The sequence below is a fragment of the Ahaetulla prasina genome, chromosome 1, assembly GCF_028640845.1.
Source record: "Ahaetulla prasina isolate Xishuangbanna chromosome 1, ASM2864084v1, whole genome shotgun sequence".
NCBI lineage: Eukaryota > Metazoa > Chordata > Lepidosauria > Squamata > Colubridae > Ahaetulla > Ahaetulla prasina.
Window position 1 is genome coordinate 262,798,466 of NC_080539.1, and position 24,275 is coordinate 262,822,740.

Consider the following 24,275-nt stretch of genomic DNA (forward strand, 5'->3'; position numbering starts at 1 on the left):
CATGACTTGAGTTTAACTCATAGAATCAGCTATTACATAGTCCTTCCTGTCAAAGACTACTTCAGCTTCAATTGCAACAATACATGAGCACACAATAGATTTAAGCTTAATGTTAACCGCTCCAATCTTGATTGAAAAAAATATGACTTCAGTAGCAGAGTTGCTAATGCCTGGAATACACTACCTGACTCTGTGGTCTCTTCCCAAAATCCCCAAATCTTCAACCAAAAACTGTCTATTGACCTCACCCCATTCCTAAGAGGTCTATAAGGGGCGTGCATAAGAGCACAAGAGTGCCTACCGTTCCTGTCCTATTGTTTCCTTTCTTTATACTCAATTAATTTAGTTATTACATACTCATACTTATTTATTTATTTATTTATTTATTATTTAAATTTCTATACCGCCCTTCTCCCGAAGGACTCAGGGCGGTTCACAGCCAGATAAAAATACACAATAATATTACAATATAAGTACAATTAAAATACAATTAAAAAACTTATTCAATTGGCCGAGATTAAAAATTTAGGATAAATAATAAAAAACCCATTAAAAACCCATAAATTTAAAAACTAACCCAGTCCTGCGCAGATGAATAAATGAGTTTTAAGCTCGCGACAAAAGGTTCGGAGGTCCGGAAGTTGACGGAGTCCTGGGGGGAGTTCGTTCCAGAGGGCGGGAGCCCCCACAGAGAAGGTCCTTCCCCTGGGCGTCGCCAGACGACACTGTCGCGCCGACGGCACCCTGAGGAGTCCCTCTCTGTGAGAGCGCACAGGTCGGTGAGAGGTATTCGGTAGCAGTAGGCGGTCTCGTAAATAGCCCGGCCCTATGCCATGGAGCGCTTTGAAGATGTTCACCAAAACCTTGAAGCGCACCCGGAAGGCCACAGGTAGCCAGTGCAGTCTGCGCAGGATAGGTGTCACGCGGGAGCCACGAGGGGCTCCCTCTATCACCCGTGCAGCTGCATTCTGGACTAACTGAAACCTCCGGATGCCCCTCAAGGGGAGCCCCATGTAGAGAGCATTGCAGTAATCCAGACGAGACGTCACGAGGGCGTGAGTGACTGTGCACAAGGCATCCCGGTCTAGAAAGGGGCGCAACTGGCGCACCAGGCGAACCTGGTGGAAAGCTCTCCTGGAGACGGCCGTCAGGTGGTCTTCAAAAGACAGCCGTTCATCCAGGAGAACGCCCAAGTTGCACACCCTCTCCATCGGGGTGTCAGGCCTGGAAACCATATTGAACTTTCGGTTTCCAGACGCTGCCACATTTTTATCTTAAGGGGAGAAGGGGGGGGTTGAGGGGCAGGGTAACATTCTTCCGGTGGTCAAGGTCGGATGGCGTTCACGTCTGCACGAGGAGTGGCAAGAAGTTACTCGAATGAACTGGAAGGACGTGGGACCGTGTGATCATCAGAGGGGTCAGGGGGGTGGGACTACTGGGGTTTGTATAACTGGGGAAACGAATCCGGAACTTCAGTTTTGGGAATTGCACTCATCGTGTGCCAGTCTCCTCATGCTAGTAAAGGACTTTGAGAAAAGGAACGGATGCCTCCGAGTCTTTTTTTACGCAGAAGAGGTATTTCTGGAACCTTGACATTATTCCCAAAACTCACACAAACTTTCTTTTGCTAACAGTACCTCTCCTCCTCTCAGAGGGGCCTGTTAGAGGGTGCTGGGCCCCAGTCTCCGCAACCTCCACTGCGGTGCAAAGACCCAGTGAAGATGGAAGAGCAACAACTTGAGAGCGTAGAAGGAGCATGAAGCAGGATCTTAACGACTTAATTGAAGTCACCTATTACCCATCTAACAACCGGACCCAAGCCCGGAAAGGAAGAGCTTGCTTGTCCGCTTGGAGCACGCCCAGGGACTCTGATTCATGGGTAAGCTGCCAGTCCGGAGGAAACTTTTCCCGGAATGGAGAGCCCCTCCTCTTCTCAACCTCATTGGAGAGCAATAAAACCTGGAGAATCAGGAGAGTCCCTGGATTGGGACCGGAGAGACCCTCTGAAATCCCAGTCTCTATTAGACCTCCCTGAAACTTTTGAGCGGCTGGAGGTGAGACCTCGAGAGCCTTTAGCTCAGCCTAGATTCACTATCCCTCTCACCAGAGAGAGAGAGACTGCTGAAACTCGAAACCGTTCTGAAGAACGCAAGAAGCCCCCTCCCTCTTTCAAATGGCAAGGACCTCAAATAACACCAGAAGCGTGGGGGGGATCGCAACTCCCCCACCCAAATGACCTTTCCCGCCAGCAGAGGCTTACGCTGCCTCCAGCAGCGTCTATCCCGCCTGGATGGGCGTTCTATCCGGGACAAGGGTGGATTCAGTATCAATGGCAACCAGCTAGTTCAGCCCCTCCTTTTCCAGTGGGCCTCACACCAATGGTTGATTCATCTGCTGCAGCGATTCAAGGACTTTCTTCTCAACAACAAAGAAGAATTCCACCCCCCTTTGCAGCCCAACAACCAGCGGCAACAGCAGCAGCCCCACCCCCGCAAATCCCTATGCAACCACAAGCAGGCCAACTACACCCCCACCCAACCCCTCCCCCTTTCAAACCAACCTTTGATGGGAATCCACAACACCTGGCTTACTTTCTCAGCAGAATTGAGGCTTACGCTGAACAATATAGACATCTCTACCCATCAGAAAGAAGCCTAATCAACACCATCTCAGATGGAATGAATGTGGGACTAGCTTCAGAGTGGATAGCACAGCTATACAATGCACAAGCACCAGAACTGAATAATATTCACGAATTTATAACACTGCTTCGCAACCGGTTTCAAGATGATGACCTAATTGCAGAATGTGAGACCACCTTAAAAACAATGAAACAAGGCAACAAGCCACTCAAACAATTTGTATGGGATTTCAGAAGAGTGGCCGGCAACCTTAGACATTGGCCAGAAGCAATTCTTCTTCATTACTTTAAAGAAGCGATTGATCAAAACATCAGAAAAGCCTGCTCCACCAGAGGAATCCCAGAACAACTGAATACCTGGTACAACGTGTCCATTGCTCTGGACAGAGAATTCAACCCCCTCCCAAGCCGATCACCAACTATACCTCCCCAAAAACCACCTACAAGGTCCTCCTCCAGACCAACCACACCTCCACCTTTACCCTCAACAATGATCAAATGCTACCGTTGTGGAAACTAGGTCATCGGCGTCAGTTTGCCTAGCCCCAACACCCCTCCAACAATATCGACCACCAACGGCTACTCAACCGCGCAACCCCCCTCGAAAACATCCTAATACCACTCGCTTTGCAAGGCAAGCCATAGACCTCGCTACTGACCTCCCATCACCTGACTCGCCTCCCAACGACTCAACCCAAGCAGAAAACGACCCAATGGTAAGTGCACCTATTCCTCCTTTTGCCATTAAAGTGAACTTAATAATTCCAGGAGGAGGAACCAAAAAACTTTTAGACGCTATTGTGGACACAGGATGCACCAGATGCCTAATTTCAACCTCCACAATCGCCCAACTCCATATAAAAACTTTTCCCTTAAAACACCCAATTAAATTCCACCAAGTAGATGCAACCTTAATTGGTGGTGTTCCAACAACCAGTCACGCAACTACTTCGCTTAGAAATTGGGGCCCATCATGAACTTATAAGATTCATAGTAATTCCTAAAATGTCAGAATCCATCATCCTAGGTTTAGCTTGGTTGGACAAATGGGAACCCACAATTAAATGGGAGGATGGATTCAGAAAAATTATATGGACCTTCGGACCCTTAGACCAAATCCTCTCCCCCCCCAAAACCACAAAAAAACCTTACCCAAAATGACCACCAGATGGAACCTTCAACCACCATATCCAAGCCATCTCCTAAAGAACCCAACATCCCTAGAGCATACATAGATTTATCAGATGTTTTAGCGAAGATGAATGTAACCTCTTACCACCCCACCGCCCAACTGATTGCGCAATTGAATTGCACCCAGGGGCAAAATTACCAAAACCCAAAATGTACTCAATGACTCCAGCAGAAATGTCTGAACTAAGGAAATACATTGACACTAACCTAGCCAGAGGGTTCATTGAACCAGCAAAATCACCTGTAGCTGCGCCTGTGCTATTTAAACAAAAAAAAGATGGTTCACTCAGATTATGTATTGACTTCAAAAATATCAATGCGATTTGCATACAAAACACTTACCCGTTACCACTTATGCACGACCTGTTGAACCACCTATCAAAAGGGAAAAATTTTCACCAGATTGGATTTAAGGGAAGCCTATTACCGTGTCCGTATCAAGGAGGGTGATGAATGGAAGACAGCTTTCAATTGCCCCTTGGGTAGTTTCCAATACCGTGTCATGCCCTTTGGTCTCCAAGGGGCCCCAGCTGTCTTTATGCAACTGATTAATGAAACCCTGCACCCCCATCTCTACAATGGGGTTCTTGTCTACTTAGATGATATTCTTATCTACTCAGACAATATGCAACAACACATCAAATTGGTCAGACAAGTTCTTAAAAAACTCCTAGCCGCCAAGCTATATGTCAAACTTTCCAAATGCGAATTCCATAAGGAATCCCTCGACTACCTAGGTTACCGGATATCAAACAAAGGTATCGAAATGGACCCAGGTAAAGTGAAAGCAGTATTGGATTGGCAACCGCCACGCACACGTAAGCAACTTCAAAGTTTCTTGGGTTTCGCAAATTTTTACCGCAAATTCATTCCTTCTTTCGCAGAAGTAGCTCTACCATTAACGGACTTACTAAAAACTGGCCCATCACCCACCAAACCCAAACCTAACCAACCCCTACCTTGGACAATGGACTGCCAACGTTCCTTTGAACACCTGAAACGCCTCTTCTCAATGGAACCGATTCTTCAACACCCGGATCCAAATAAACCTTTTGTGGTCCAAGCTGATGCAAGTGATGTAGCAATAGCCGCTGTCTTATTACAACGGAATACCGAAAACAACCTTATGCCCTGCGCGTACATATCTAAAAAACTGACCGACGCTGAACGCAGATGGGCAGTTTGGGAAAAAGAAGCCTTTGCAGTCGTTGGGCACTCCTCTCCTGGAGACACTTCCTGGAGAGGGCAAAAGAACCTTTCGAGGTATGGACGGACCACAAAAACCTCGAATACTTGAAAAACCCCCGAAAGCTTTCTCCCAAACAAGTTCGATGGGCTCAGTTTTTCAAGCGCTTCCATTTCACCCTCAAATACATCCCAGGCGACCAAAACCTGCTGGCTGACGCCCTATCTAGGAAACCACAATTTGACAGCAAACGCGAAGAGGTGATACATGCAATGATCCCCGATAGCGAACCGGTCAACCAAGCACTCACTCGACCGCGATCACACCGCAGTACCAACATCCCACCAAATAAACTACTAGCGGACTTAAAATCAGCACTCACTAATGATGCTTGGTTTAAAGAAAACTCGCAAGACCTCACCTTAAGGGATGGGATACCCTGGAAGGGGACCAAAATTTATGTACCCGTCGCTATGCGGTTGCCAATACTACAGAGAAGCCACGACTCTCGCCTAGGAGGCCACTTTGGATTTTTAAAAACTCTCCACTTGGCTAGAAGACAATTCTGGTGGCCAAAAATGAAATCAGATGTCGAAGACTATGTCAGGAGCTGTGCTACCTGTGCCACCATGAAGTCCAGACCAGGGAAACCCCCTGGACTCCTGCAACCCGTAGCCGAACCGACCAGACCCTGGGAAGAGATTGCCATGGATTTTATTGTTGAACTCCCACCTAGTGGAGGAAATACAGTGATATGGACCGTAGTGGACTTGTTCTCTAAACAAGCCCACTTCACTGCGTGCAGCGGATTACCATCGGCTAGAAAATTAGCAAAGCTCTTCCTCAAACACATCTACAGACTGCATGGAGTCCCTAAAAGGATAATATCCGACAGGGGTGTTCAATTCACAGCCAAGTTCTGGAGAGAGTTCCTACGGTCCATTGGGTCGTCTCAAGGACTTAGTTCTGGATTCCATCCGGAGACTAACGGAGCGGCTGAGAAATTAAATTTGATGGTGGAACAATACATACGGTGTTACGTAAATTACCAACAAGAAAACTGGTCCGACTTGTTACCATTTGCAGAGGTTGCATATAATAATGCCGTACACAGCAGCACGGGATTAACCCCTTTTCAAATAACCAGCGGCATGGACTTCGTTCCAATGCCTGAACTCCCCGTGCAACCCCCCACTTCGGTTTCCCTAATGGACTGGATGAATTCCTTGAAGAAAGGTTGGGAAAACACAAAAAAGGCCTTAGCTGTCACAGCTCGGAATTACAAAGCCCAAGCTGACAAACACCGTTCCCTTCAACCCCCCTTTCGCATTGGAGATAAAGTCTTTTTGTCTACTAAATATCTAAGATTAAGAATACCCAGCAGGAAATTCGGTCCAAAATTTTTAGGTCCTTTCCCCATTGTAAAAATTATTAATCCCGTTACCGTCCAACTTAAGCTCCCTCGAATATTGGGAAAAATACACCCGGTATTCCATACCAGCTTATTAAAACCTGCTAGACAGTCTGGTCTGAGACCTCAACCTGCTGCTCCCCCACCACCCTTGATAATCCAAGGTGAAACACACTATGAAATCAACAAAATCCTTGACTCTAGACTATATAGAGGTCAGTTACAATATTTAGTCCACTGGAAGGGATATCCAATATCTGAATCTACTTGGGTCAAAAGTTGGAAAGTACATGCGGACACTTTGATTAAACATTTTCACGACACTTTCCCTGACAAACCTAAGAAACCTCTTGGAGGGGGGAGGGGGGGGTAGAAGGGAAGTGTGAACCACTGACACTCTTCTTTATCGACTTTTTGTTTTCTTTCCTAGGATATAGCTTTTTTTCCAAGGGGGGACGCCTGTCAGGCCTGGAAACCATATTGAACTTTCGGTTTCCAGACGCTGCCACATTTTTATCTTAAGGGGAGAAGGGGGTTGAGGGGCAGGGTAACATTCTTCCGGTGGTCAAGGTCGGATGGCGTTCACGTCTGCACGAGGAGTGGCAAGAAGTTACTCGAATGAACTGGAAGGACGTGGGACCGTGTGATCATCAGAGGGGTCAGGGGGGTGGGACTACTGGGGTTTGTATAACTGGGGAAACGAATCCGGAACTTCAGTTTTGGGAATTGCATTCATCGTGTGCCAGTCTCCTCATGCTAGTAAAGGACTTTGAGAAAAGGAACGGATGCCTCCGAGTTTTTTTTTTACGCAGAAGAGGTATTTCTGGAACCTTGACATTATTCCCAAAACTCACACAAACTTTCTTTTGCTAACAGTACCCTCTCCTCCTCTCAGAGGGGGCCTGTTAGAGGGGTGCTGGGCCCCAGTCTCCGCAACCTCCACTGCGGTGCAAAGACCCAGTGAAGATGGAAGAGCAACAACTTGAGAGCGTAGAAGGAGCCGCGAAGCAGGATCTTAACGACTTAATTGAAGTCACCTATTACCCATCTAACAACCGGACCCGAAGCCCCGAAAAGGAAGAGCTTGCTTGTCCGCTTGGAGCACGCCCCAGGGACTCTGATTCATGGGTAAGCTGCCAGTCCGGAGGAAACTTTTCCCCGGGACGAAGTGGAGAGCCCCCTCCCTCTTCTCAACCTCATTGGAGGGCAATAAAACCTGGAGAATCAGGAGAGTCCCTGGATTGGGACCGGAGAGACCCTCTGAAATCCCAGTCTCTATTAGACCTCCCTGAAACTTTTGAGCGGCTGGAGGTGAGACCTCGAGAGCCTTTAGCTCAGCCTAGATTCACTTTCCCTCTCCCCAGGGAGAGAGAGACTGCTGAAACTCGAAACCGTTCTGAAGAACGCAAGAAGCCCCCTCCCTCTTTCAAATGGCAAGGACCTCAAATAACACCAGAAGCGTGGGGGGGATCGCAACTCCCCCACCCAAATGACCTTTCCCGCCAGCAGAGGCTTACGCTGCCTCCAGCAGCGTCTATCCCGCCTGGATGGGCGTTCTATCCGGGACAAGGGTGGATTCAGTATCAATGGCAACCAACTAGTTCAGCCCCTCCTTTTCCAGTGGGCCTCACACCAATGGTTGATTCATCTGCTGCAGCGATTCAAGGACTTTCTTCTCAACAACAAAGAAGAATTCCACCCCCCTTTGCAGCCCAACAACCAGCGGCAACAGCAGCAGCCCCACCCCCGCAAATCCCTATGCAACCACAAGCAGGCCAACTACACCCCCACCCAACCCTCCCCTTTCAAACCACCCTTTGATGGGAATCCACAACACCTGGCTTACTTTCTCAGCAGAATTGAGGCTTACGCTGAACAATATAGACATCTCTACCCATCAGAAAGAAGCCTAATCAACACCATCTCAGATGGAATGAATGTGGGACTAGCTTCAGAGTGGATAGCACAGCTATACAATGCACAAGCACCAGAACTGAATAATATTCACAATTTATAACACTGCTTCAACCGGTTTCAAGATGATGACCTAATTGCAGAATGTGAGACCACCTTAAAAACAATGAAACAAGGCAACAAGCCACTCAAACAATTTGTATGGGATTTCAGAAGAGTGGCCGGCAACCTTAGACATTGGCCAGAAGCAATTCTTCTTCATTACTTTAAAGAAGCGATTGATCAAAACATCAGAAAAGCCTGCTCCACCAGAGGAATCCCAGAACAACTGAATACCTGGTACAACGTGTCCATTGCTCTGGACAGAGAATTCAACCCCCTCCAAAGCCGATCACCAACTATACCTCCTCAAAGACCACCTACAAGATCCTCCCCCTCCAAACCAACCACACCCTCCACCTTTTACCCCTCAACAATGATCAAATGCTACCGTTGTGGGAAACTAGGTCATCGAGCGTCAGTTTGCCTAGCCCCAACACCCCTCCAACAATATCGACCACCAACGGCTACTCAACCGCGCAACCCCCCTCGAAAACATCCTAATACCACTCGCTTTGCAAGGCAAGCCATAGACCTCGCTACTGACCTCCCATCACCTGACTCGCCTCCCAACGACTCAACCCAAGCAGAAAACGACCCAATGGTAAGTGCACCTATTCCTCCTTTTGCCATTAAAGTGAACTTAATAATTCCAGGAGGAGGAACCAAAAAACTTTTAGACGCTATTGTGGACACAGGATGCACCAGATGCCTAATTTCAACCTCCACAATCGCCCAACTCCATATAAAAACTTTTCCCTTAAAACACCCAATTAAATTCCACCAAGTAGATGGAACCTTAATTGGTGGTGTTCCAGCAACCCGAGTCACGCAACTACTTCGCTTAGAAATTGGGGCCCATCATGAACTTATAAGATTCATAGTAATTCCTAAAATGTCAGAATCCATCATCCTAGGTTTAGCTTGGTTGGACAAATGGGAACCCACAATTAAATGGGAGGATGGATTCAGAAAAATTATATGGACCTTCGGACCCTTAGACCAAATCCCCTCCCCCCCCAAAACAACAAAAGAAAACCTTACCCAAAATGACCACCAGATGGAACCTTCAACCACCATATCCAAGCCATCTCCTAAAGAACCCAACATCCCTAGAGCATACATAGATTTATCAGATGTTTTTAGCGAAGATGAATGTAACCTCTTACCACCCCACCGCCCAACTGATTGCGCAATTGAATTGCACCCAGGGGCAAAATTACCAAAACCCAAAATGTACTCAATGACTCCAGCAGAAATGTCTGAACTAAGGAAATACATTGACACTAACCTAGCCAGAGGGTTCATTGAACCAGCAAAATCACCTGTAGCTGCGCCTGTGCTATTTAAACAAAAAAAAGATGGTTCACTCAGATTATGTATTGACTTCAAAAATATCAATGCGATTTGCATACAAAACACTTACCCGTTACCACTTATGCACGACCTGTTGAACCACCTATCAAAAGGAAAAATTTTCACCAGATTGGATTTAAGGGAAGCCTATTACCGTGTCCGTATCAAGGAGGGTGATGAATGGAAGACAGCTTTCAATTGCCCCTTGGGTAGTTTCCAATACCGTGTCATGCCCTTTGGTCTCCAAGGGGCCCCAGCTGTCTTTATGCAACTGATTAATGAAACCCTGCACCCCCATCTCTACAATGGGGTTCTTGTCTACTTAGATGATATTCTTATCTACTCAGACAATATGCAACAACACATCAAATTGGTCAGACAAGTTCTTAAAAAACTCCTAGCCAAGCTATATGTCAAACTTTCCAAATGCGAATTCCATAAGGAATCCTCGACTACCTAGGTTACGGATATCAAACAAAGGTATCGAAATGGACCCAGGTAAAGTCAAAGCAGTATTGGATTGGCAACCGCCACGCACACGTAAGCAACTTCAAAGTTTCTTGGGTTTCGCAAATTTTACCGCAAATTCATTCCTTCTTTCGCAGAAGTAGCTCTACCATTAACGGACTTACTAAAAACTGGCCCATCACCCACCAAACCCAAACCTAACCAACCCCTACCTTGGACAATGGACTGCCAACGTTCCTTTGAACACCTGAAACGCCTCTTCTCAATGGAACCGATTCTTCAACACCCGGATCCAAATAAACCTTTTGTGGTCCAAGCTGATGCAAGTGATGTAGCAATAGCCGCTGTCTTATTACAACGGAATACCGAAAACAACCTTATGCCCTGCGCATACATATCTAAAAACTGACCGACGCTGAACGCAGATGGGCAGTTTGGGAAAAAAGCCTTTGCAGTGCGTTGGGCCCTCCTCTCCAGGAGACACTTCCTTGAAGGGGCAAAAGAACCTTTCGAGGTATGGACGGACCACAAAAACCTCGAATACTTGAAAAACCCCCGAAAGCTTTCTCCCAAACAAGTTCGATGGGCTCAGTTTTTCAAGCGCTTCCATTTCACCCTCAAATACATCCCAGGCGACCAAAACCTGCTGGCTGACGCCCTATCTAGGAAACCACAATTTGACAGCAAACGCGAAGAGGTGATACATGCAATGATCCCCGATAGCGAACCGGTCAACCAAGCACTCACTCGACCGCGATCACACCGCAGTACCAACAGCCCACCAAATAAACTACTAGCGGACTTAAAATCAGCACTCACTAATGATGCTTGGTTTAAAGAAAACTTGCAAGACCTCACCTTAAGGGATGGGATACCCTGGAAGGGGACCAAAATTTATGTACCCGTCGCTGTCGGTTGCCAATACTACAGAGAAGCCACGACTCTCGCCTAGGAGGCCACTTTGGATTTTAAAACTCTCCACTTGGCTAGAAGACAATTCTGGTGGCCAAAATGAAAACAGATGTCGAAGACTATGTCAGGAGCTGTGCTACCTGTGCCACCATGAAGTCCAGACCAGGGAAACCCCCTGGACTCCTGCAACCCGTAGCCGAACCGACCAGACCCTGGGAAGAGATTGCCATGGATTTTATTGTTGAACTCCCACCTAGTGGAGGAAATACAGTGATATGGACCGTAGTGGACTTGTTCTCTAAACAGGCCCACTTCACTGCGTGCAGCGGATTACCATCGGCTAGAAAATTAGCAAAGCTCTTCCTCAAACACATCTACAGACTGCATGGAGTCCCTAAAAGGATAATATCCGACAGGGTGTTCAATTCACAGCCAAGTTCTGGAGAGAGTTCCTACGGTCCATTGGGTCGTCTCAAGGACTTAGTTCTGGATTCCATCCGGAGACTAACGGAGCGGCTGAGAAATTAAATTTGATGGTGGAACAATACATACGGTGTTACGTAAATTACCAACAAGAAAACTGGTCCGACTTGTTACCATTTGCAGAGGTTGCATATAATAATGCCGTACACAGCAGCACGGGATTAACCCCTTTTCAAATAACCAGCGGCATGGACTTCGTTCCAATGCCTGAACTCCCCGTGCAACCCCCCACTTCGGTTTCCCTAATGGACTGGATGAATTCCTTGAAGAAAGGTTGGGAAAACACAAAAAAGGCCTTAGCTGTCACAGCTCGGAATTACAAAGCCCAAGCTGACAAACACCGTTCCCTTCAACCCCCTTTTCGCATTGGAGATAAAGTCTTTTTGTCTACTAAATATCTAAGATTAAGAATACCCAGCAGGAAATTCGGTCCAAAATTTTTGGGTCCTTTCCCCATTGTAAAAATTATTAATCCCGTTACCGTCCAACTTAAGCTCCCTCGAATATTGGGAAAATACACCGGTATTCCATACCAGCTTATTAAAACCTGCTAGACAGTCTGGTCTGAGACCTCAACCTGCTGCTCCCCCACCACCCTTGATAATCCAAGGTGAAACCCACTATGAAATCAACAAAATCCTTGACTCTAGACTATATAGAGGTCAGTTACAATATTTAGTCCACTGGAAGGATATCCATTATCTGAATCTACTTGGGTCAAAAGTTGGAAAGTACATGCGGACACTTTGATTAAACATTTTCACGACACTTTCCTGACAAACCTAAGAAACCTCTTGGAGGGGGGTAGAAGGAAGTGTGAACCACTGACACTCTTCTTTATCGACTTTTGTTTTCTTTCCTAGGATATAGCTTTTTTTCCAAGGGGGGACGCCTGTCAGGCCTGGAAACCATATTGAACTTTCGGTTTCCAGACGCTGCCACATTTTTATCTTAAGGGGAGAAGGGGGGGGTTGAGGGGCAGGGTAACATTCTTCCGGTGGTCAAGGTCGGATGGCGTTCACGTCTGCACGAGGAGTGGCAAGAAGTTACTCGAATGAACTGGAAGGACGTGGGACCGTGTGATCATCAGAGGGGTCAGGGGGGTGGGACTACTGGGGTTTGTATAACTGGGGAAACGAATCCGGAACTTCAGTTTTGGGAATTGCACTCATCGTGTGCCAGTCTCCTCATGCTAGTAAAGGACTTTGAGAAAAGGAACGGATGCCTCCGAGTCTTTTTTTACGCAGAAGAGGTATTTCTGGAACCTTGACACGGGGCCAATGACTCGCTCCCAACAGTCAGCCGTGGACTCAGCTGACTGTACCGGGATGCCGGCATCCACAGCCACTCCGTCTTGGAGGGATTGAGCTTGAGCCTGTTTCTCCCCATCCAGACCCGTACGGCTTCCAAACACCGGGACAGCACTTCGATAGCTTCATTGGGGTGGCCCGGTGTGGAAAAGTACAGCTGGGTGTCATCAGCGTACAGCTGGTACCTCACACCGAAGCCACTGATGATCTCACCCAGCGGCTTCATATAGATGTTGAACAGAAGGGGCGAGAGAATCGACCCCTGCGGCACCCCACAAGTGAGGCGCGCGGGTGACCTCTGCCCGTCAACACCGTCTGCGACCGGTCGGAGAGATAGGAGGAGAACCACCGATAAACGGTGCCTCCCACTCGCAATCCTCCAACCGGCGCAGCAGGATACCATGGTCGATGGTATCAAAAGCCGCTGAGAGGTCTAATAGGACCAGGGCAGAGGAACAACCTCATCCCTGGCCCTCCAGAGATCATCCACCAACACGACCAAAGCCGTCTCAGTGCTGTAACCGGGCCGGAAGCCGGACTGAACGGGTCTAGATAGACAGTTTCCTCCAGGTGCAGGGAAACTGATATGCCACCATACTCTCTACAACCTTCGCCGCGGCGGGTTGGAGACCGACGATAATTACGTAAAACAGCCGGGTCCAGGAAGGCTTCTTGAGGAGGGCCTCACCACCGCCTCTTTCAAGGCGGCAGGAAAGACTCCTCCAACAAGGAAGCGCCAGAATCGCCTGGAGCCAGCCTCGTGTCACCTCCTGAGTGGCCAGCACCAGCCAGGAGGGGCACGGGTCCAGTAAACACGTGGTGGCATTCAATCTACCCAGCAACCTGTCCATGTCCTCGGGAGCCACAGGGTCAAACTCATCCCAGACAATATCACCAAGACCGCCCTCAGACGCCCCGTCCGAATCGCCACAATTTTGGTCCAGACCATCCCGAAGCTGAACGATTTTATCGTATAGATAACCGTTAAACTCCTCAGCACGTCCCTGCAACGGGTCACCCCGCTCCCCCTGGTGAAGGAGGGAGCGGGTCACCCGAAACAGGGCAGCTGGACGGTTATCTGCCGACGCAATGAGGGAGGAGGCGTAGCAACGCCTCGCTTCCCTCAGTGCCACTAGGTAGGTCCTAGTATAGGATCTAACTAGTGTCCGATCAGCCTCTGAGTGGCTGGACCTCCAAGAACTCTCTAGGCGTCTTCTCCGGCGTTTCATATATATACTTATATATTATATAGTTATTTCATGCTTACACTCATATATACCGTGTGACAAAATAAATAAAAATAAAAAATAAAATAAAATTTCTCATTGCTCTAGGGATTCTTCTCTTTCAGCATCTTCTGTAGTTTGCTGCCAGTGATCTTTAGCTTGCAATAGTCTATCAATCCTATCACCTACCAAAGAGACCATGGGTTTTAGTAAAATACTTGAGGAACAACTGTCTCTTCAAGTTTAATTTTCTTGTGATTAAACCTGGCCAATCATTTGGCTGCTGATTCAAAAAGAGATGCTGCTCATATTATTGGCCAGTTTGAATTGCATGTCATTGTAATGAAAAACGAAGCTTTGCCATATACATCATGGCATCTTGATACTGTTCCATTACATATCCCCCTGCATTTTAATTAACTTTTAACATTGAATTTTAATCACCCTGGCCTCTTTTTAAATGCTATGCGCAGTTTTTTATGTTTTAGTATTTTATTTGTACACTGCCCAGAGTCCCTTTGTTGTTGCTTCTTTAAAAGCCAAATAAGTCAATTCGTTCCTGCTGGGAGGGGGAAGAAGTGAGGGATTGTGAGAGTGGCAGGGAAACTGTCACTGAATGTTCAGAATGAGCACCACAAAACCACAGCAGCAGCTTGAAGCAGCCATAACTTTACCAAATTTGATTCTGGATTTTTAACTCACTCTATATAGCTCATTCAAGGTACCTCAGTTCAAAAATTGTTGCCCTATGATGCATCATTTTGCCCAATTAAAAGTCATAGCAAGAGTTTTTGCATTATATAGATTCTATTAGAATAAATTCTATTTATTTAATAAATTTATTCTAATAGAATAAATTCTATTCTATTCTATTCTATATAGATGGGAAGTCATGAGTTCAGCTGAATCACCTAAATCAAGGGTACTAAGAAAGGGGCAGTCTATCTTGATTCAAATTCAGAAATGTCTATGCTACAGATCAGGATGTATGTTAGTACATTGAATTAGATGTGTTGCATGAATAAGGCCACTGAATATATAAAAAGAATTACAGTTATACATGAGTATATAAAAGAATACTAGTAAAATAATAGTAAATGCATGGTATTTAAAGAATAGATTACCAGAAAAAAGGAATATTTTAAAATCATTGTGTTACTCATTTGTATCATGTATTTCCTCCACAACCATGCATACAAACTAGATACTGTTACCAAATAGAACACATTATTTTGCAAATAAATATAATTTTTTTATTACCTAGGAGAGAGCTGCACTACAGAACTACCTAACTGGAAATCAAGAAGATCATTGTGAAATTAATAGATTTCTGTCAAGCACTCTCAGTTTACATTCAAGGAAAATACTGCTAGGTCAAAGTACAACATTTGCACAGTATTTGAGAAGTATATTTGCTAATCAGAGATTAATGCCAGAAAATTATGTTCTCCTACCTTTTCCTCCAGTGTTTTTGAGGAAGCTTTTTTCAAATCTGTCTTTGACAATGTAGCATCAACGAACTGAGAAGCCAGGATAAAAACAAGACCAATGCAGATACATTTCATGGCAACTTTAGTTATTCGAGTCTAACGTCTATGGATGAAGAAAATAGAAACAGAAGTCTTATACACTGAAGAACAATCTAATTTAGATCATTTTTAGAAACTATTGATAAAGGTAAGGGGAAAATTAAAACAAAAACAGAGCCAGAATCAGTCCCTTCAAGAATACAATTCTAGCAGGATTAGCAGTGTTCCTCCAATTTTCTAGCTTTGCTGGCTGAGGAACTCTGGGAGTTGAAGTCCACAAGTCTTAAAAGAGCCAAGTTTGCAGACCCCTGATCTAGCCTTTCCTCCGGCAATAGTTCAGATTACAAAGAAAGAGTACATACTTTATCTGAAAAAGCATGCATTAAACTTTTTTAAATTGGCGCTTTAAGCATTGGTTAAACATTTCCTTGGTTTACTACAGTATCGTCAAGAGTTTTCAGGATTGCCCTTTTAGGTGCCTGTTTCTCCTAAATTCAAATACTTTCTTCTAAAGAAACTTGGCAGCTTATTTGTACATTTGTAACACTGAATGAAATTTAAAATCAATAAACAGGCACGTAATCATTTGAACAAAATATGTTTGATATAAAATGACTTCTGTAGGGTATCCCCAAAGTAATATTATTTGTGCTTCCCTTTTTGCTACTTCAGTTTTTCTCTCCCTCTGCTTTAATATTTCTGGAAACTTTATATGGACCCACATCCTGTCCAAGTTTTCGGACTTGCCGTTAATACTCTCAGAATAGCCACTGTCATGGATCCCTTTAACTGCAGACATTGTATACCTTAGTCTTACTGTTGATTACAGCAAGTCAGAAATGACACAGATTAGGAGTTTGCCCAATTTTGGTAATGCATGACATTAGGAATTTTAAAATGTGCTATATATCCTCACTTAGATAGATAGATAGATAGATAGATAGATAGATAGATAGATAGATAGATAGATAGATAGATAGATAGATAGAGTAGAAAGATGGCCCAGAAGGTATACAATTCTTCTTGTCTCATCTTCCATGGATAGACAGAGGACACAACTCAAGATCCATTCTATCCTTTCCATTCAGTGTTTATCAACTTTGAAACCCCTCCTTCTATAACATCGTTTAAAAGGAGGGATGCTTAGAGCTGTGGATCATCCTACTGATCTATATTCTTTCAGTTCCTGGATATGTAGACAAATAAACAGTAAAGCTATTTTAGCTCTATAGCTATCATAGATTGTCACCCAGAATTTAAAAGCAAGCAAGCAAAAAAACAAAAACAAACTCAAAATGATCCAAGAGGATTTTGCAGAAGAGTTATAAAGATCTATCTGTCTGCAAATAGAATAACAAATTAAAAATCTCTTGTGTCTACCCAGCTACTAAGAGTGTGGTAGAGGTTTCATTCTCTATAGTTTAGTGTCTTCAGCCATAGACTAACAGACTTTGCTTCAATGACATCAAGAAGGAAGTTTTAAGCATTTTAAAAAAAGAATATACATACCTTCTGAAATTTTTTTTGCAAGCCTCAGTAGAGTAATTACTGTGGCATAAACTTTTATAGCTCTAAATCAACAAAGGCTGTATAGTTAAATCAATCTGTTATCTTTTAAAATCCATTACAACTAATGTTTCCGCTCTGACAGATTTACTCAAGTCAATTGTCTGGAAATTATAGACTGTTGTGGAAGTCAGATAGCACCCAATAAAGGGCTTCAAACTTTAATTAATTGGATAAGGTTTTAGAAAACACTTTAATTTAAAAGGTGCTATCAAAACAATGAGTTTTCAAGCATTGTCTTCATTGGGGCCTTCCCTCTTCTGAAATATGCACTGATACACTTTAAAAACAGTGGAACTATTTTCAATGCAAAATCTGATGGTTCACAGCAAATTATATTAATGTGAATGTAGTGTGCAACAATGGGCACAGCCCACTCTTTCATCTCTCACCCAATTTACTGGCCAACAGTTCTAATAAAATGGTTTACATTATTTCATTCATTATAATACCAAATGGGTAAATTATATTTTTGCAACATTCTTCAAACTGATACTTAGTAATCCAATATGTAAAAGTCAAAACCTGAAAGGAAAAGCCCTGAAAATACAAAGTACAATGATCCAAGAGGATTTTGCAGAATTTTTATAAGGATTTATTTGACATTTATTTGACATTTTATAAGGATTTATTTGACATCTGTAAGAGAGGTATCCATTTCAATTCCTGTATACAAATTCCACAGAATCTGGATTTGTTACACTGGCACAATTCTTTTTAAGTAACATTTCAATGTTGCCTTCCTCAAAGCATTACTTTCAATTCACAAATCCCCCCCCCCCAACTCAACAGAGTTTACTCAGTCATTATGCGATTAGTCTAAAAAATACCATTACTGCAGTCCCTGGCGGTAACATACGAAGCCACAAACAAGCAAACCCGATTAAGAAGGGATCGCAAGGCAATCCTAGGGATGCGCCACTGAATCCTACTGCTCTGCATAATGACGCGCCTAGGAGATTGGCCACTTTAAGGGCAGAGTCCTCAACCTGTTTCCTCTAGAAATGGTGGCGTATCCCGGCCCTGCTTATTACAACACTGGAAGCATAGACCTGGGAGTCCATGAATCCAGCTAGCGCGTGGGAACCCCACCCGGGGAAAAGGAAGAGGACTTTTTGAAGAGCTACGAGCAGAGGCTGACCCGTCACGAGCAGCTCGACTCAACCCAAGCTTGCTTGCCTGCCTGCCTGTCTTTTCAAATCCCCTCCCACCTTTTCAAGCACTCGCATTCGCGCCCTTGATTTCCTTCTGTAAACCGGATCTGCCTCGACTCGGAAGTGAAGCAAAAACTTCAGAGGCAAGCAGCGCACGCCTTTTAAAGGAGCCGTTTCGCTGTCTTTTCGTGATATGTGTGACTTCATAATAAAGTGGCTGATAACGAGGGAGCTCTAGCCAGATGCCCCGGGTCACCTGCTAAGATTCTTAATTCTTACTGGAGACTGCCAGAGACTTACAAAGGAGAAATACCTCAGCCTTCTAAATAGGCTTAAAGCAGGCTAAATATAGCAGGGTACCGTAATGCAATGGCAAAACAACAGCAACCTAAAAATAGCTACATTAGAGTGTGTGTGTCAATAAAAATATAAACAATAACAAAAACAGACTATAACAATCCCTAACTGACACAAACCGTTCATAAAAAGTGCTGAAAGAAACTGGTAGTGCAAAACTGAAATTAATTCCATTAGCTGAATTCATTTACTCCGTTAGTTCAATTTAATTAAAGCTTGGGCTATCTGATCTGATTTGCAAAAAGTTGGATAAGAACTATTTGGCAACAAGGAGTTACCGGAAGAGTTGTCTGTATTAGAAGTCGTGTTGAATTTTCTTTTCAAATACAGGCAACTCTTACTATAAATCTTTGTTATCCAATTCTCTACATTATTCTGCTAAAGATTGCAAGGCTGCATTTAAGTCACAATTTCTCTCTAACCTTGGAAGGATGTGCAAATGCAACAATCTGAGAGGCTAATTTTGAACTTTCTGCAAAGCTGTATGAAATTGATTGCAGTAAAGCTGAAACCCTACCCATTCTTGCCTAGAAATTCATGGAATTCAGTATCTTTTACCTCTGAGTTGAAACAAGGTAACATTTGAGAGGAGTAAAACCAATGCAATGTTACACTGAGTGTCTGGGTCTGTGTAACCCCCTAGACTAGAATTTGTGAGTTATTTTTGCACCAGTTGCTAATCTACTATTTCTCAGACTGACCTACTTAGTATCATGTTTCTGTGAATAAAATGAGGAGACAGCACTCTGATGCTTCCTTTAAAAATCAGGCTGTTACCACACTTTTTCCCCCTTCTCATAGAAAAATATGAGTACTATTAGGAATTATTTTGGAAGTTTCTTATGACCAGTTCAACCATTGGCTATAAACCTGTGGCTTTAATAGATTTTTAAGTTGACTTGCTGAGTTTTAGTACTGTAGTTTTGTTTTAAAAAAGCTCAAGGACAAAACTTCCATTCCACTTATGGGATGGTGGGGAGGATCTGCAGTTCCATTCCATCTTGTGGCAGTATTTTTTTTTCTTGGAAAGAGAAAGAGAAGTGGGTTTGCTATTGCTTCTGTGGCCTGATCCTGCTTGGCTTCAGTTTCTAAGCCCAGCCACTGCTGATTGCTTGTAAGACAGACTGACCTTTCTGAGCTTGTGCTGAGACTGATGTCCAAAGCAGAGAGAAACCATGTGTAGATTCTGCTGTCTTTTCAGATTTTTTCACAAGCTATATTTTTGATTTACTCTGGTACTGCCTGCCCAAAGGAGAGAGATGGCCAGAGTGACTTTCTGTGGATACTGCCTGCCTGAAGGAGGACAGGCTATTGTGATCTGATGGAAAGTCTAATAATGAGAGGGATGGTGAAAGGAGTAGCCAGTGTGACCTCATGCTGACTCATATAAGTGAAAGTCCTACTCCAGGGATATGCAACTTTTTCCTACTTAATGACTATATTAATCTTTGAATGGTAGACTCAATACAAACTTGACTATGTAAGGGATTAAGAATGATCCATACTAGTGCTGAAGTAGAAAATGTATGCAAATTAGAGAACCAGTTTAGTGTAGTGGTTAAGGCCCCAGGCTATAAACCAGGAGACTGAGTTTTTTTTCTTTTAAAAAAATAGTTTAGTTTACTTTATTGTCATTGCACTTCGTACAACAAAATTAAATGCCATCTTCATTGTAATTCATACATAAAAAACTATAAAAAATAAAACAAAAACACACATCCTTCACATTTGAATTCAATTGAATTGAAACCCCTGATACTGCATTAAAACTGTACACTATACAGTAGAATTAGAGTTCTAATCCCACTTTAGGCATGAATGTCAACTGGGTGACTTTGGCTTAGTGACTCTCTCTCAGCCCAGCCCACCTCACAGGACTGTTGTGGAGAAAATAGGAGGAAGGAAGGATTATTATGTATGTTCGCTGTCTTCAGTTACTTATAAAGTAATAAAGACAGGATAAAAAATTAATAATAACCTAGAGTTTGTCAAGGTCTTTTCTACTTAGACACTCGCAATATGAAATTGCACACTAGCTTCACTTGTATAGACTCTCTGCATCTACAGACCAATCTATGATTTAGACCCAATCTCTCCCACAAACAGCCATCTGACTACAGCATAGTGGGGAAGCTGACATTATTAGCTGTAAACCAGCACCGCATTATAATAAATATCTATATTAACTAATATGCTTGTTAAAACAAGATCCTTAAGAGGAACTTATCCTGAAAATTGGAATGGGCATAGAAAGTTCTTCATGCAATAAATGTAACAAACATTGTGGAGAGGGTAGAATGCTGTTTATGGAATTTTTGAATATTGATACTTACGGAAAACCCTGTTGTATTGTTCCAAAAGTGCAGCTGTATGGAGACACAGGATTAAGGAATGAGGGGTCCTTGGCACTCTTTGAACTTGGTTATTTTCTTACAGATATTTCATTACCCAAAATCAAAATACTGATGATATTATCTAGTTTGGGTAATGAAACATCTTCAAGAAAACACGCTCAGAGAACACCAAGGACCCCTTGTTTCAACTCTAAGATACAAATATTCTCCTTTATAAAATTAAGCAAGCTTGCAGGCCCAGATTCACACTGTAAAAATACCTTTGGAAGAGCAGAATGTAAAGCTACGTTACTGTTGCTATTAGTTTATTGCCGGAATAGGCAATAAACTAATAGGCCGGAATAGCTCAGGCTGTAAGGAGCCTGTTATTAGAACACAGTAGCCTGCAATTACTGCAGGTTCAAGCCCGGCCCAAGGTTGACTCAGCCTTCCATCCTTTATAAGGTAGGTAAAATGAGGACCCAGATTGTTGGGGGGGGCAATAAGTTGACTTTGTAAATATACAAATAGAATGAGACTATTGCCTTATACACTGTAAGCCGCCCTGAGTCTTCGGAGAAGGGCGGGATATAAATGTAAACAACAAAAAATTGTATAGTCTATTTTAATTTGATTGCTGTGAACCACATACATAATATAATGTTTGAATAAAAAAATGATTTAACATACTGACTGGAACGCAGCTGAATTTCAAAAGTTGTAACCAATGTTCCTATATCCTATCTGACTTCTCATCTGTCCCATTTGCTATAACCAAGTCAAATTTAGGCTTTTATTTTTTTAAGATAATGGAACGCCATCGCTTTTATTTTTTTAAAAATAATGGATCAGCATTGTGTGCCGTTTGAAAAATCTGGCAGGGCTTATAAGAGTAAAAGCTCTGCAAAATACGACTTTTATATATATTTTATACCGACAAAGCAGTAATAGGGCAAACGTTTGGATGCCTATTGAGAACTCTTTCATTGCGTCCAATCGGCTAAACTCACCAGGAGCACAGAAGATGGCAAACCAAATCCCATTTTAACGCTCAAGCGGATTTATTTCTCATTAGGGGGCATGGCGGAGGCGGCGTTTTGCGCTCGATTTCCTCCGCCTAGCCTAGGAAGGATCAACACCTGTTCCCGCTCCCGCAGCAGGATGCGCGCTGTCTCGGGAGTTAGCCCCGGGCGCTCAAGTGGAGCCTGTTCCTTGGGGCTGAGGGCCCTGCAGCTGTAGCTAGTGACGAGGAGCCGGTGGGGCCGGGGAGCGTCGCTCTAAACCAGCCTCGCTCGGCCCAATCCCCGCCGCCACATCGCCTCCTCCGCACACGAGGTGGCGCCCCGAGGCTCTGCCTAGCGGCTCCGAGATCGGAAGGCGAAGGCGGAAAGGCGTCGCGCTTGCGCTCAGGCGGGGCGGCAAAGGCGGCTTCGGGAAGGCTAAAGGTCCTTCGCGCGGATCGCAGCAGCAGTCTCGGCAGTGGGAGTCTCTGCTTCGGCGTAAAGATGCCGGCCGTGTCGAAGGGGGATGGGATGCGGGGCCTGGCCGTCTTCATCTCGGACATCAGGAACTGTAAGCGTGGCAGGGGCGGCGAGGAAAACTTGCCTCCGGCTAGGAGGGCTCCGGCGGGGGGCGTCGGGGCTGGCGGGCTTTTTCGGGTGGGGTTCCTTCCCTTCCCTGGGGACCCGCTCGTTTGCTTGTTTCTGCTGCGCGTCGGGCTCAGCGTCGCCCGATCCTTTTCCGCGGAGGCGGCCCCGGATTGCCTTGGGAAAGGGACCTCCGCGGGGAACGCCGGGCTGGGGTGGCTTCAAAGCGTAATGAGAACGCAGCTATCCTATCTCGCCACCGACGGCGTTTTGGGCTGGCAACGAGCCACCTTCGGCTGCCGGCGTTTCTTTCGTGTTGGCCGAGGGTTGCGGAGGGGGTGGGGGTGGGGGTGAAATTGCTTTGCCAAAGCTGACTGTAGTGATGCGAAGCCCCGCGAGCTGAGCTGTAGATGGGGCCGGAGAAGTCCTTATTAGCCTGCGCAAAACGCAGCCCCTTCTTGGCTGGGGTGGCTTTAAAGATACGGAATGTGCTTCCGCCAACCCGGAAAATGGGCCTTAGTGAAACGAAGATTACCTCTTATCTTTTTGGATGCGGGGGGGAAACGGAAGCTTGGCACATAGAGGAAAAGATTGCAATATGTGTAGCCTCAGGAAAGAAAAATGAGGAGAGGGTCTTTGCTGGGAAGGCTGACAGCCGGGCCTCAAAACTCTTCACTGCCCGAGGCAAGGCGGTGAAGGAGGCCCCATCTTAAATCAGGGTTTGTTGGTTAGCCCCCAGACAGAAAATTCCATAAATTCCTCTTCCCTGGTTGTAGAAACGCAATGAAATAAAACAGCCAAGCATTTTACTCCAGTGTTTGAGGAGTACCTAGGGCTGTAAAGGAACCAAGCTGCAGCAAAAATAAGTAGGACAAGAGTGTTCTGGCTTCCTTAGTACGATTTCTCATCCTTTTTGGGAAAAGAAAAAGTCTAACTGCACCAGCATAAATCACTCTTGACAAAAATAAATATGTTGAAAATCTTCTCCTGCATTCACTACTAAAATTGATTCCGGTTTGGAAGAATGGTCTAGCTGTTTGTCTGTGTCCCCACAGCAGACAAAAGTAGCTGTTTTTATCCATTTCCCAGCATATTTGTTTTCTAAACAACAGTCATTCAAGAGCAACAATAATAGGAACTGGGCCTGTGTAATTGTATATATTTAGATGTCTGCTGGTACAATGATATGGCTTCAAAAGCTAAATCAGCCCACAGACCAAGGTTTAAGGAATTCTATGCCGAGTAGCTGAAAGAATACTCCTGATCTTCTTTTGGCAGCAGGGCTATCCTTCAGAAGACCTTTGAAAATCAAAACTGGACAAGTTAGCCGAAAAGACCTCAGTGAACCAGCCAATATTCATTTTAAGAATTGTTTAAGGAATACTAATGGCTGTATTTATGGTTGTGCCAGAACACATGGATCTTTGGTACTTCTAATAATGACTAAATTGCAAATATAGCTTTAGGTGCCTTGGAAAAGCCTTCTGTGATTTGATACCTTCCAATGTGTAATCTGGAGACAATTTATGCAAAAATATATTTCCATGTATTTG

General features: G+C 44.5%; 2 protein-coding genes across 8 annotated transcripts in view; one reads left to right on the forward strand and one right to left on the reverse strand.

The window, feature by feature from the left end:
* CHID1 (chitinase domain containing 1) overlaps positions 1 to 18,623 on the reverse strand; it is a 127,689-nt gene extending 109,066 nt beyond the window's left edge. For 2 of the 7 annotated variants that reach the window (XR_009152111.1, XM_058157533.1), the window contains exons 1-2: positions 18,123 to 18,423; positions 15,652 to 15,790 (exon numbers count right to left, since the gene is read on the reverse strand). Coding sequence is in view for 5 of the 7 variants with exons in the window: in XM_058157533.1 (XP_058013516.1) it covers positions 15,652 to 15,762 (111 nt within the window). In the remaining 2 variants the exon portion in view is untranslated. Of the gene's footprint in view, positions 1 to 15,651; positions 15,791 to 17,235; positions 18,016 to 18,122; positions 18,426 to 18,503 lie in introns of those variants that run through there. The other 5 variants (XR_009152110.1, XM_058157559.1, XM_058157542.1 and 2 more) reach the window with 4 other exon arrangements.
* Positions 18,624 to 22,270: 3,647 nt separating this feature from the next.
* The window catches only part of AP2A2 (adaptor related protein complex 2 subunit alpha 2), a 70,367-nt gene continuing 68,362 nt past the window's right edge, over positions 22,271 to 24,275 (forward strand). Inside the window, exon 1 of the mRNA XM_058157590.1 lies at positions 22,271 to 22,708. Coding sequence (XP_058013573.1) covers positions 22,642 to 22,708 — 67 coding nt within the window. The 5' untranslated portion in view covers positions 22,271 to 22,641. The remainder of the gene's footprint in view (positions 22,709 to 24,275) is intronic.